Source organism: Coturnix japonica, unplaced genomic scaffold (assembly GCF_054131305.1).
Source record: "Coturnix japonica strain WE unplaced genomic scaffold, WE-NBRP24 Scf044, whole genome shotgun sequence".
NCBI classification, from domain to species: Eukaryota; Metazoa; Chordata; class Aves; order Galliformes; family Phasianidae; genus Coturnix; species Coturnix japonica.
In genome coordinates this window covers 2809263-2823422 of record NW_028188947.1, presented here as the reverse complement: position 1 = coordinate 2823422, position 14160 = coordinate 2809263, and the positions used below count along the sequence as shown (strand labels likewise).

The window sequence follows — 14160 nt, the reverse complement described above, 5'->3', positions numbered from 1 at the left end:
CCATAGATCTGACCCACATCAGCCCCACAACAGCTCCTGCCCTATAGATATAACCCACATCAGCCCCACAGCAGCTCCTGCCCCATAGATCTGACACACATCATATGTAAAGCAGCTGCTGCCCAATAGATATGACCCACAGCAGCTTCAGCCCCAAGGATCTGACCCACATCAGCCCCACAGCAACTCCTGCCCCATAGATCTGACCCACATCTGCCCCAAAGCAGCTCCTGCCCCATAGATCTTTCCCACATCAGCCCCACAGCAGATCCTGCCCCATAGATCTGACCCACATATGTCGCACAGCAGCACCTGCCCCATAGATCTGACCCACATCTGTCGCACAGCAGCTCCTGCCCCATAGATGAGACCAACATCAGCCCCACAGTAGCTCCTGCCCCATAGATCTGACCCCCATCAGCCCCACAGTAGCTCCTGCCCCATAGATCTGACCCCCATCAGCCCCACAACAGCTCCTGCCCCATAGATCTAACCCACATCAGCCCCACAGCAGCTCCTGCCCCATAGATCTGACACACATCATATGTAAAGCAGCTGCTGCCCAATAGATATGACACACAGCAGCTTCAGCGCCAAGGATCTGACCCACATCAGCCCCACAGCAGCTCCTGCCCCATAGATCTGACCCACATCTGTCGCACAGCAGCTCCAGCCCTATAGATCTGACCCAGATCAGCCCCACAGCAGCTCCTGCCCCATAGATCTGACCCACATGTTCCCAAGAGCAGCTCTGCCCCATTGATTTGACCCACATCAGCCCCACAGTAGCTCCTGCCCCATAGATCTGACCCCCATCAGCCCCACTGCAGCTCCGGCCCCATAGATCTGACACACATCATATGTAAAGCAGCTGCTGCCCAATAGATATGACCCACAACAGCTCCTGCCCCATAGATCTGACCCAAATCTGCCCCACAGCAGCTCCTGCCCCATAGATCTGACGTACATCATCTCCACTGCAGCTCCTGCCCCATAGATCTGACCCAAATCTGCCCCACAGCAGATCCTGCCAAATAGATCTTAACCACAGCAGCTCCTGCCCCATAGATCTGACCCACATAAGCCCCACAGCAGCTCCTACACCATAGATCTGACCCACATCTGCCACACAGCAGCTCCTGCCCCATAGCTCTGACCCACATCTGCACCACAGAAGCTCCTCCCCATAGATCTTACACCCATCAGCCCCACAGCAGCTCCTGCCCCATAGATCTGACCCAAATCAGCCCCGCAACAGCTCCTGCCCCATAGATCAGACCAACATCAGCCCCACAGTAGCTCCTGCCCCATAGATCTGACACACATCATCCCCACAGCAGCTCCTGCCCCATAGATCTGACCCACATCTGTCGCACAGCAGCTCCTGCCCCATAGATCAGACAAACATCAGCCCCACAGCAGCTCCTGCCCCATAGATCTGACCCCCATCAGCCCCACAACAGCTCCTGCCCCATAGATCTAACCCACATCAGCCCCACAGCAGCTCCTGCCCCATAGATCTGACACACATAATGTGTAAAGCAGCTGCTGCCCAATAGATATGACCCACAGCAGCTTCAGCCCCAAGGATCTGACCCACATCAGCCCCACAGCAGCTCCTGCCCCATAGATCTGACCCACATATGCCCCACAGCAGCTCCTGCCCCATAGATCTGACCCACATCTGTCGCACAGCAGCTCCTGCCCCATACATCTGACCCACGTCAGCCCCACAGCAGCTCCTGCCTTATAGATATGACCCCCATCAGCCCCACAGCAGCTTCTACCCCATAGATCTGACCCACATGTGCTCCACTGCAGCTCCAGTCCCGTAGATCTGACCCACAGCAGCCCATGCCCCATAGATCTGACCCTCATCAGCCACACAGCAGCTCCTGACGCATACATCTGACCCAAATCTGCCCCACACCATCTCCTGCCCCATAGATCTAACTCACATGTGCCCCAAAGCAGCTCCTGCCCATAGATCTGACCCATATCAGCACCACAGCAGCTCCTGCCCCATAGATCTGACACACATCATATGTAAAGCAGATGCTGTCCAATAGATATGACCCACAGCAGCTTCAGCCCCAAGGATCTGACCCACATCAGCCCCACAGAAGCTCCTGCCCCATAGATCTGACCCACATCTGTTGCACAGCAGCTCCTGCCCCATAGATCTGACCCACTTCTGTCGCACAGCAGCTCCTGCCCTATAGATCTGACCCACATCAGCCCCAAAGCAGCTCCTGCCCCATAGATCTGACCCACATGTTCCCAAGAGCAGCTCTGCCCCATTGATTTGACCCACATGAGCCCCACAGTAGCTCCTGCCCCATAGATCTGACCCCCATCAGCCCCACTGCAGCTCCGGCCCCATAGATCTGACACACATCTTATGTAAAGCAGCTGCTGCCCAATAGATATGACCCACAGCAGCTCCTGCCCCATAGATCTGACCCCCATCAGCCCCACAGTAGCTCCTGCCCCATAGATCTGACCCACAGCAGACCCACAACAGCTCCTGCCCCATAGATATAACCCACATCAGCCCGCACAGCAGCTCCTGCCCCATAGATCTGACACACATCATATGTAAAGCAGCTGCTGCCCAATAGATATGACCCACAGCAGCTTCAGCCCAAGGATCTGACCCACATCAGCCCCACAGCAACTCCTGCCCCATAGATCTGACCCACATCTGCCCCAAAGCATCTCCTGCCCCATAGATATTTCCCACATCAGCCCTACAGCAGATCCTGCCCCATAGATCTGACCCACATATGTCACACAGCAGCACCTCCCCCATAGATCTGACCCACATCTGTCGCACAGCAGCTCCTGCCCCATAGATGAGACCAACATCAGCCCCACAGTAGCTCCTGCCCCATAGATATGACCCCCATCAGCCCCACAACAGCTCCTGCCCCATAGATCTGATCCCCATCAGCCCCACAACAGCTCCTGCCCCATAGATCTAACCCACATCAGAGCCACAGCAGCTCCTGCCCCATAGATCTGACACACATCATATGTAAAGCAGCTGCTGCCCAATAGATATGACCCACAGCAGCTTCAGCCCCAAAAATCTGACCCACATCAGCCCCACAGCAGCTCCTGCCCCATAGATCTGATTCACATGTGTCGCACAGCTGCTCCTGCCCTATAGATCTGACCCACATCAGCCCCACAGCAGCTCCTGCCCCATAGATCTGACCCACATGTTCCCAAGAGCAGCTCTGCCCCATTGATTTGACCCACATCAGCCCCACAGTAGCTCCTGCCCCATAGATCTGACCCCCATCAGCCCCACTGCAGCTCCGGCCCCATAGATCTGACACACATCATATGTAAAGCAACTGCTGCCCAATAGATATGACCCACACCATCTCCTGCCCCATAGATCTAACCCACAGCAGCCCCACAGCAGCTCCTGCCCCATAGATCTGACGTACATCATCTCCACTGCAGCTCCTGCCCCATAGATCTGACCCAAATCTGCCACACAGCAGTTCCTGCCAAATAGATCTTAACCACAGCAGCTCCTGCGCCATAGGTCTGACCCACATCTGCACCACAGCAGCTCCTCCCCATAGATCTAACACCCATCAGCCTCACAGCAGCTCCTGCCCCATAGATAAGCCCTACATCTGCCCCACAGCAGCTCCTGCACCATAGATCTGACCCACATCTGCCACACACCATCTCCTACCCCATAGATCTTACACACTTCTGCCCCACAGCAGCTCCTGCCCCATAGCTCTGACCCACATCTGCACCACAGCAGCTCCGCCCCATAGATCTAACACCCATCAGCCTTACAGCAGCTCCTGCCCCATAGATATGCCCTACATCTGCCCCACAGCAGCTCCTGCACCATAGATCTGACCCACATCTGCAACACAGCAGCTCCTGCTCCATAAATCTGACCAACATCAGGCCACATCTGTTCCTGCCCCATAGATCTGACCCACAGCAGCTCCTGCCCAATAGATCTGACCCACATCAGCCCCACAGCAGCTCCTGCCCCATAGATCTGACCCACATCAGACCCACAGCAGCTGCTGACCCATAGATCTGACCCACATCTGCCCCACAGCAGCTCCTGCCCCATAGACCTGACCCACATGTTCCCCACAGCAGCTCCTGCCCCATAGATCTGACCCACAGCATCTCCTGCCCCATAGATCTGACCCCCATCAGCCCCACAACAGCTCCTGCCCCATAGATCTAACCCACATCAGCCCCACAGCAGCTCCTGACCCGTAGATCTGACCCAAATAACCCCCTCAGCAGCTCCTGCCCCATAGATCAGACCAACATCAGCCCCACAGTAGCTCCTGCCCCATAGATCTGACCCCACCAGCCCCACAGCAGCTCCTGCCCCATAGATCTGACACACATCATATGTAAAGCAGCTGCTGCCCAATAGATATGACCCACAGCAGCTTCAGCCCCAAGGATCTGACCCACGTCAGCCCCACAGCAACTCCTGCCCCATAGATCTGACCCACATCTGCCCCAAAGCATCTCCTGCCCCATAGATCTTTCCCACATCAGCCCCACAGCAGATCCTGCCCCATAGATCTGACCCACATATGTCGCACAGCAGCACCTGCCCCATAGATCTGACCCACATCTGTCGCACAGCAGCTCCTGACCCATAGATGAGACCAACATCAGCCCCACAGTAGCTCCTGCCCCATAGATCTGACCCCCATCAGCCCCACAACAGCTCCTGCCCCATAGATCTAACCCACATCAGCCCCACAGCAGCTCCTGCCCCATAGATCTGACACACATCATATGTAAAGCAGCTGCTGCCCAATAGATATGACCCACAGCAGCTTCAGCCCCAAGGATCTGACCCACATCAGCCGCACAGCAGCTCCTACCCCATAGATCTCACCCACATCAGCCCCACAGCTGCTCGACGGCACGGTTTCCCTGGCTCGGTGCGGCTCGCGAGCTTTGCGGCGCCGGCTATGCGTTTTTGCCTGCGGAGACGCCACGGGAGCGACATTTGGCTGATTCCGAGGAACGTCCGAGCCGAGCGGTGCCCGCCGGGAGCGGTTGGACCGTGCCGGCGCACTTGAGCGGGGTCCGTTCGAGCCGGAAATCCGGACTGCGGGCAGGCCGCGTGGCGAGGGATGGCGAAAGAGCGGCGGGAAGCCGCAACCGAAAAACTCCACAGCCCGGCGCTCAACCGCGCTCACCTGCGCCCGCTCGTTGCCGCCTCTGGAGACGAGCACGCGCTCGCTCCTGCAGACGAAAACGGAAGGCGTAAGAAAAAACGGCTTCGGAAAAGAACGGCGCCGACTACCGGCAGCGGCGCCGAGGGTAAGCGGCGCTCTACGTCGACGTAGCGGTAGGTAAGAAACTACAGCGACCCCCCAGCAAGCTCCGGAGCTTTAGCGCCCCCCCATGTCACAGGGCGGCAAAGCCTAGCCGAAAGCGGGTAGACCTGGCAGCTACACGCAAGCCGCACGGGCAGCGACCCCTAGCCGCTGCCGCCGAGCACCACGGCCCGCTCGGAGCCGGGTAGACCGTGCCGACCTTGCCGAGCCGCATAGGCAGCGACCTCTAGCAGCCGCCGCCGAGCACCACGGCCCGCTCGGAGCCAGGTAGACCGTGCCGACCTAGTCGAGCCGCATAGGCAGCGACCTCTAGCAGCCGCCGCCGAGCACCACGGCCCGCTCGGAGCCGGGTTGACCGTGCCGACCTAGTCGAGCCGCATAGGCAGCGACCTCTAGCAGTCGCCGCCGAGCACCACGGCCCGCCCTGAGCCGGGTAGACCGTGCCGACCTAGTCGAGCCACATATGCAGCGACCTCTAGCAGCCGCTGCCGCGCACCACGGCCCACTCGGAGCCGGGTAGACCGTGCCGACCTAGTCGAGCCGCATAGGCAGCGACCTCTAGCAGCCGCCGCCGAGCACCACGGCCTGCTCGGAGCCGGGTAGACCGTGCCGACCTAGTCGAGCTGCATGGGCAGCGACGCCTAGCCGCCGACGCCGTGCCCCCCCCCCACCTCTTCCCCCCCCCCCACAAGAGTGGCACTTGGCCACTTCCGCGGAACCTCCGAGCCGAGCTGAGTCCTCCTGGAGAGGCTGGACCGTGCCGCCGCGGCTCAGATTGCCCGACTCCGCCGAGGAGCGTCCGAGCCGAGTGGAACCCGCCGGGAGCGGTTGGACCGTGCCGGCGCACTCGAGCCGCCGCGGCTCAGATCGCCGGACGCCGCCGAGGAACGTCCGAGCCGAGCGGAGCTTGCCGGGAGAGGCTGGACCGTGCCGGCGCACCCAAGCCTTCGCGGCTGAGACCCCCTGGACGCTGCCGCGGAACGTCCGAGCAGAGCTGAGCCCGCCGAGAGCGGTTGGACCGTGCCGGCACACTCGAGCCGCCACCGCTCAGATCGCCCGACTCCGCCGAGGAGCATCCGAGCTGAGCGGAACCCGCCGGGAGCGGTTGGACCGTGCCGGCGCACTCGAGCCGCCGCGTCTCAGATCGCCGGACGCCGCCGCGGAACGTCCGAGCTGAGCCGAGCCCGCCGAGAGCGGTTGGACCGTGCCGGCGCACCCGAGCCTCCGTGGCTCAGATCGCCCGACTCCGCCCAGGAGCGTCCGAGCCGAGCCGAGCCCGCCGAGAGCGGTTGGACCGTGCCGGCGCACTCGAGCCGCCGCGGCTCAGATCGCCCGACTCCTCCCAGGAGCGTCCGAGCCTAGCGGAACCCGCCGGGAGCGGTTGGACCGTGCCGGCGCACTTGAGCCGCCGCGGCTCAGATAGCCGGACGCCAACGAGGAAAGTCCGTGCCGTGCGGAGCCCGCAGGGAGGGGCTGTGCAGTGCCGGCGCACTCGAGCCGCCGCGGCTGAGACCCCCCGGACACCACCGAGGAACGTCCGAACCGAACGGAGCCCCCCGGGAGAGGCTGGACCGTGCCGGCGCACACGAGCCTCCGCGCTGGCCAGTGGTCGCTGCACGTCCGGCCCGAGTTGGTCGGAACGGTCTACCCGGCTCCGAGCGGACCGAAGCTCATGCGGCGGCGGCCAGGGTTCGCTGAGCGGCGGCCGGCTCACGTCGGCACGGTCTACCCTGCTCTGCTGCGGATGCTAGAGGTCGCTGACAGACGGGCTGGCAGACGTGCAGCGACACCTAGCGACCGCCGCTGAGCCCTCGCGTACGCACGGAGCAGTGTAGACCGTGCCGACCTAGTCGAGCCGCATAGGCAGCGACCTCTAGCAGCCGCCGCCGAGCACCACGGCCCGCTCGGAGCCGGGTAGACCGTGCCGACCTAGTCGAGCCGCATAGGCAGCGACCTCTAGCAGCCGCCGCCGAGCACCACGGCCCGCTCGGAGTTGGGTAGACCGTGCCGACCTAGTCGAGCCGCATAGGCAGCGACCTCTAGCAGCCGCCGCCAAGCACCACGGCCCGCCCTGAGCCGGGTAGACCGTGCCGACCTAGTCGAGTCACATATGCAGCGACCTCTAGCAGCCGCCGCCGAGCACCACGGTTCGCTCGGAGCCGGGTAGACCGTGCCGACCTAGTCGAGCCGCATAGGCAGCGACCTCTTGCAGCCGCGGCCGAGCACCACGGCCCGCTCGGAGCCGGGTAGACCGTGCCGACCTAGTCGAGCTGCATGGGCAGCGACGCCTAGCTGCCGACGCCGTGCCCCCCCCCCCCCTTCCCCCCCCCCCCACAAGAGCGGCACTTGGCCAATTCCGCGGAACGTCCGAGCCGAGCTGAGTCCGCCTGGAGAGGCTGGACCGTGCCGCCGCGGCTCAGATCGCCCGACTCCGCCGAGGAGCGTCCGAGCCGAGTGGAACCCGCGGGGAGCGGTTGGACCGTGCCGGCGCACTCGAGCCGCCGCGACTCAGATCGCCGGACGCCGCCGAGGAACGTCCGAGCCGAGCGGAGCTTGCCGGGAGAGGCTGGACCGTGCCGGCGCACCCGTGCCTCCGCGGCTGAGACCCCCCGGACGCCGCCGCGGAACGTCCGAGCAGAGCCGAGCCCGCCGAGAGCGGTTGGTCCGTGCCGGCGCACTCGAGCCGCCGCGGCTCAGGTCGCCCGACTCCGCCCAGGAGCTTCCGAGCCGAGCGGAACCCACCGGGAGCGGTTGGACCGTGCCGGTGCACTCGAGCCGCCGCGGCTCAGATCGCCGGACGCCAACGAGGAAAGTCCATGCCGAGCGGAGCCCGCAGGGAGGGGCTGTGCAGTGCCGGCGCACTCGAGCCGTCGCGGCTGAGACCCCCCGGACACCACCGAGGAACGTCCGAACCGAACGGAGCCCGCCGGGAGAGGCTGGGCCGTGCCGGCGCACACGAGCCTCCGTGCTGGCTAGCGGTCGCTGCACGTCCGGCTCGAGTTGGTCGGCACGGTCTACCCGGCTCCGAGCGGACCAAAGCTCATGCGGCGGCGGCCAGGGGTCGCTGAGCGGCGGCCGGCTCACGTCGGCACGGTCTACCCTGCTCCGCCGCGGACGCTAGAGGTCGCTGACGGACGGGCTGGCAGACCTGCAGCGACACCTAGCGACCGCCGCCGAGCCCTCGCGCACGCACGGAGCAGTGTAGACCGTGCCGACCTAGTCGAGCCGCATGGGCAGCGACCTCTAGCAGCCACCGCCGAGCACCACGGCCCGTTTGGAGCCGGGTAGACCGTGCCGACCTAGTCGAGTCGCATAGGCAGCGACCTCTAGCATCCGCCACCGAGCACCACGGCCCGCTCGGAGACGGGTAGACTGTGCCGAACTAGTTGAGCCGCATAGGCAGCGACCTCTAGCAGCCGCCGCCGAGCACCACGGCCCGCTCGGAGCCGGATAGACCGTGCCGACCTAGTCGAGCCGCATAGGCAGCGACCTCTAGCAGACGCCGCCGAGCACCACGGCACGCCCTGAGCCGGGTAGACCGTGCCGACCTAGTCAAGCCACATAGGCAGCGACCTCTAGTATCCGCTGCCGAGCACCACGGCCCGCTCGGAGCTGGGTAGACCGTGCCGACCTAGTCGAGCCGCATAGGCAGCGACCTCTAGCATCCGCCGCCGAGCACCACGGCCCGCTCGGAGCCGGGTAGACCGTGCCGACCTAGTCGAGCCGCATAGGCAGCGACCTCCAGAAGCCGCCGCCGAGCACCACGGCCCTCTCGGAGCCGGGTAGACCGTGCCGACCTAGTCGAGCGGAATAGGCAGCGACCTCTAGCTGCCGCCGCCGAGCAACACGGCCCGCTCGGAGCCGGGTAAACCGTGCCGACATAGTCGAGCCGCATGGGCAGCGACGCATAGCCGCCAACGCCGTTCCCCCCCCCCCCCCCCCTTACTCCCCCCCCCACCCCCCCACTCTTCCCTCCCCCCCACAAGAGCGGCACTTGGCCACTTCCACGGAACATCCGAGCCGAGCTGACTCCGCCTGTAGAGGCTGGACCGTGCCGCCGCGGCTCAGATCGCCCGACTCCTACCGAGGAGCGTCCGAGCCGAGCAGAACCCACCGGGAGCGGTTGGACCGTGCCGGCGCACTCGAGCCGTCGCGGCTCAGATCGCGGGACGCCGCCGCGGAACGTCCGAGCCGAGCCGAGCCTAACGAGAGTGGTTGGACCGTGCCGGCGCACTCGAGCCGCCGCGGCTCAGATCGCCCGACTCCGCCCAGGAGCGTCCGAGCCGAGCGGAACCCGCCGGGAGCGGTTGGACCGTGCCGGTGCACTCGAGCCACCGCGGCTCAGATAGCCGAACGCCGACGAGGAAAGTCCGTGCCGAGCAAAGCCCGCAGGGAGGGGCTGTGCAGTGCCAGCGCACTCGAGCCACCGCGGCTGAGACCCCCCGGACACCACCGAGGAACGTCCGAACCGAACGGAGCCAGCCGGGAGAGGATGGACCGTGCCAGCGCACACGAGCCTCCGCGCTGGCCAGTGGTCGCTGCACGTCCGGCTCGAGTTGGTCGGCACGGTCTACCCGGCTCCGAGCGGACCGAAGCTCATGCGGCCGCGGCCAGGGGTCGTTGAGCGGCGTCCGGCTCACGTCGGCAAGGTCTACCCTGCTCCGCCGCGTTAGCTAGAGGTCGCTGACAGACGGGCTGGCAGACGTGCAGCGAAACCTAGCGACCGCCGCCGAGCCCTCGCGCACAAACGGAGCAGGGTAGACCGTGCCGACCTAGTCGAGCCGCATAGGCAGCGACCTCTTGCAGCCGCCGCCGAGCACCACGGCCCGCTCGGAGCCGGGTAGACCGTGCCGACCTAGTCGAGCCGCATAGGCAGCGACCTCTAGCATCCGCCGCATAGCACCACGGCCCGCTCGGAGCCGGGTAGACCGTGCCGACCTAGTCGAGCCGCATAGGCAGCGACCTCCAGCAGCAGCCGCCGAGCACCACGGCCTACTCGGAGCCGGGTAGACCGTGCCGACATAGTCGAGCCGCATGGGCAGTGACACCTACCCGCCGACGCCGAGCCCCCCCCCCCCCCCCTTACTCCCCCCTCCACCCCGCCCCTCTTCCCCACCCCCCACAAGAGCGGCACTTGGCCACTTCCGCGGAACGTCCGAGCCGAGCTGAGTCCGCCTGCAGAGGCTGGACCGTGCCGCCGCGGCTCAGATCGCCCGACTCCGCCGAGGAGCGTCCGAGCCGAGCGGAACCCGCCGGGAGCAGTTGGACCGTGCCGGCGCACTCGAGCCGCCGCGGCTGAGACCCCCCGGACACCACCGAGGAACGTCCGAACCGAACGGAGCCCGCCGGGAGAGGCAGGACCGTGCCGGCGCACACTAGCCTCCGCGCTGGCTAGCGGTCGCTGCACGTCCGGCTCGAGTTGGTCGGCACGGTCTACCCGGCTCCGAGCGGACCGAATCTCATGCGGCGGCGGCCAGGGGTCGCTGAGCGGCGGCCGGCTCACGTCGGCACGGTCTACCCTGCTCCGCCGCGGACGCTAGAGGTCGCTGACGGACGGGCTGGCAGACGTGCAGCGACACCTAGCGACCGCCGCCGAGCCCTCGCGTACGCACGGAGCTGGGTAGACCGTGCCGACCTAGTCGAGCCGCATAGGCAGCGACCTCTAGCAGCCGCCGCCGAGCACCACGGCCCGCTCGGAGCCAGGTAGACCGTGCCGACCTAGTCGAGCCGCATAGGCAGCGACCTCTAGCAGCCGCCGCCGAGCACCACGGCCCGCTCGGAGCCGGGTAGACCGTGCCGACCTAGTCGAGCCGCATAGGCAGCGACCTCTAGCAGCCGCTGCCGAGCACCATGGCCCGCTCGGAGCCGGGTAGACCGTGCCGACCTAGTCGAGACGCATGGGAAGCGACGCCTAGCCACCGACGCCGTGCCCCCCCCACCCTTCCCCCACCCTCCGGAGACGCTCGGAGCCGGGTAGACAGTGCCAGCGCAGAGGAGCCGCCACGAGAGCGACACTTGGCCACTTCCGCGGAACGTCCGAGCCGAGCGGAGCCCTCCGGGAGAGGCTGGACCGTGCCGGCGCACTCGAGCCGCGATGGCCAGGGGTCAAGCCGTGTTGACCGTGCCGGAGCACCGGAGGCGCCACGGAGACGCCACTCGGCCGCAGCCGCGGAACGACCTGGGTGCACGTATGAGCCGGCCGCTGTTCGCCGGGTCGGGGCGCACCAGGGCTTCTCGGTTCGGCCTTGCTTGAAGCTGGCCGTCCCGCCACCGCCACCGCGGTTTTGCCCTTTTGTCTGCGTGTTTGTTCGTCCGTTCGTTCGTACTTTGGTCCGTTCGATTGTTTGTCCGTGCCCCCACGCGCCCTCTCGGTTTTATTATTTTCCGTTTGTTTGTTTGTTTGTTTGTTTGTTTGTTTTTCTCGTGGGTTCTTCTTTACTTTCCCCTTTTTTAGATTTTGATAAAGCTGCCCCGCCCCCCCCGCCTCCCCGGCTCTGCAGGAAGAGCGCGGGCGCGTGCGCGGGCCCCGCCTACCGTGGTCTGTTCGGGCCGGATATCCGGACTGCGGGCAGGCCGCGTGGCGAGGGATGGCGAAAGAGCGGCGGGAAGACGGCAGCGGCGAGAGGTGGGCCGGCGGGAGGTGGCCGCGTCCCCCGCGGGGTTCGCGCCTAGCCTCTCTCCCAGCCGGCAGATGAGGTGGAACGGTACGTGGGATTTTCGGCGGGAGGAGGAGGTGGTGGCGGTGGTGGCGGTGGTGGCGGTGGGGCTCGGGGGTGGCGAGGTGTTTTGGCGGGCTCCGGTCGCCGAGTCGAGCCGCCATTGGGCCGAGCCGTCAGGAGCACCCTGTCGGAAAAAGGAAAGAAAAGAAAAAAACCAAACGGGCCAATCGGGTCCAAACAAATAACCGAGCGAGTGACCGACCGACCAAACAAAAAAAAAAAAACAAAAACAAAGACAAACAAACAAATAAAAAAACACGGTCGCGGGCCGGTCGGGCGAGATGCGTCCGGGAGAGGGCGGGTTGTGGGCGAGGGCCGGGGTGGGGGCAGGCGGAGGCGGGCCGCCGTCGGGTACAGGTCGGGTTCCCGCTCGTGCGGTGTGGACTGGGGGGGGGGGAAGGTGGAAGACGGACGTGGGGCCGGGATGATCAGGTGCCGGCAGCCAGGTCTACCCGCATACCCGCAACCCCGCCGCAGACACCCGGCCACGCAAGCGACCCCCTTCTTCGTGACAGAGGCCGTGCCGGTCCAGGCCGGGCCGGGCCTACTCACGCGCAGGAGACGAGGAGAAAGAGAAGAAGGGAAGGGAAGGGAAGGGAAGGGAAGGGAAGGGAAGGGAAGGGAAGGGAAGGGAAGGGAAGGGAAGGGAAGGGAAGGGAAGGGAAGGGAAGGGAAGGGAAGGGAAGGGAAGGGAAGGGAAGGGAAGGGAAGGGAAGGGAAGGGAAGGGAAGGGAAGGCAGAAGTCAAAGAAAAGTAGAAGAGAAGAAGGTGTGAAAAAGTACAGATAGATCGTAAAATGTCGCGGTAAAATAAAATAAAATAAAATAAAATAAAAGTAATAAAAAGATGGGGGTGGGTCAAGGGCGGAAGCGGTCGGGTCGGGTCGGGTCGGGTCGGGTCGGGTCTGGTCGGGTCGGGTCGGGTCGGGGGGCGGCTGGCCGTTCGTCGTACCCTTACCGCTTGACACAGCTGCGTGACACGCGGCTACGGCCGACACGTCTACCCGCGGCACGGACGGGAAACGGCATCGGCCGACAGGTCAACCCCGCTACGGCCGACACGTCTACCCGCGGCACGGACGGGAAACTGCACCCGCCGATCGAGCGGGTGGATGGTCGCCCAGGTCTACCCCGCGCCGCCACGAAGCGGAAAGGTGGATGGATGGATGGATGGATGGATGGATGGATGGATGGATGGATGGATGGGGAAAAACCGGGCGAAAGGGGGCCTGGCACGCGCCCGCGCGCGACCAGCCGCACACCCCCTTTCCACGCGCCGGCGACGGCGCACGGAACCCCCCGAACGGAGGACGGAAGCAACGCAGCGAGCGCCGGGTCTCCCAGCGGGTGCTGGGAGGTTGCACCAGGTAAAAGACCAAGAGGTACCAATTGTCACCAGAGTGGTTCACAGACGGCAGTACCGCACCAATAGGGACTCATTGCTCCCCATTCACAAGCTAATTCGCCAATTAGAGAATCAGGGAGTGATTAGCAAAACTCACTCGCCTTTTAACAGCCCCATATGGCCAGTGTGTAAAACCAGTGGGGAATGGAGGCTGACGGTGGATTACCGTGGCCTGAATGAAGTCACACCTCCATTAAGTGCTGCTGTACCAGACATGCTAGAACTCCAGTATGAACTGGAGTCAAAAGAAGCTAGGTGGTATGCCACCACTGACATTGCTAATGCCTTCTTTTCCATCCCATTGGCTGCAAAATGTAGGCCACAGTTTGCTTTTACCTGGAGAGGTATTCAGTACACCTGGAACCGTTTACCTCAGGGGTGGAAGCACAGCCCAACAATTTGCCATGGATTGATCCAAGCTGTTTTGGAACAGGGTGATGCTCCTGAGCACTTGCAGTATATTGATGATATTGTAGTGTGGGGCCATACAGCAGCAGAGGTTTTCAAGAAAGGGAAACAGATAATCCAAATTCTTTTGAAAGCTGGTTTTGCCATTAAGCGCAGCAAGGTGAAGGGGCCTGCTCAGGAAATCCAGTTCTTAAGTATAAAATGGCAAGATGGACGTCGTCACATCCCAGCAGATGTGATTGACAAAATCACTGCTATGTCTCCGCCCA

The 14160-nt window shown here is 63.8% G+C and overlaps 1 protein-coding gene across 1 annotated transcript in view; it reads right to left on the bottom strand.

Annotated features, from left to right (window-relative positions):
* Window positions 1–12537, bottom strand: part of LOC146752610 (obscurin-like) — a 97690-nt gene extending 85153 nt beyond the window's left edge. The window contains exon 1 of the mRNA XM_085531783.1: window positions 12516–12537. Coding sequence (XP_085387909.1) covers window positions 12516–12537 — 22 coding nt within the window. The remainder of the gene's footprint in view (window positions 1–12515) is intronic.
* Window positions 12538–14160: the final 1623 nt, after the last annotated feature.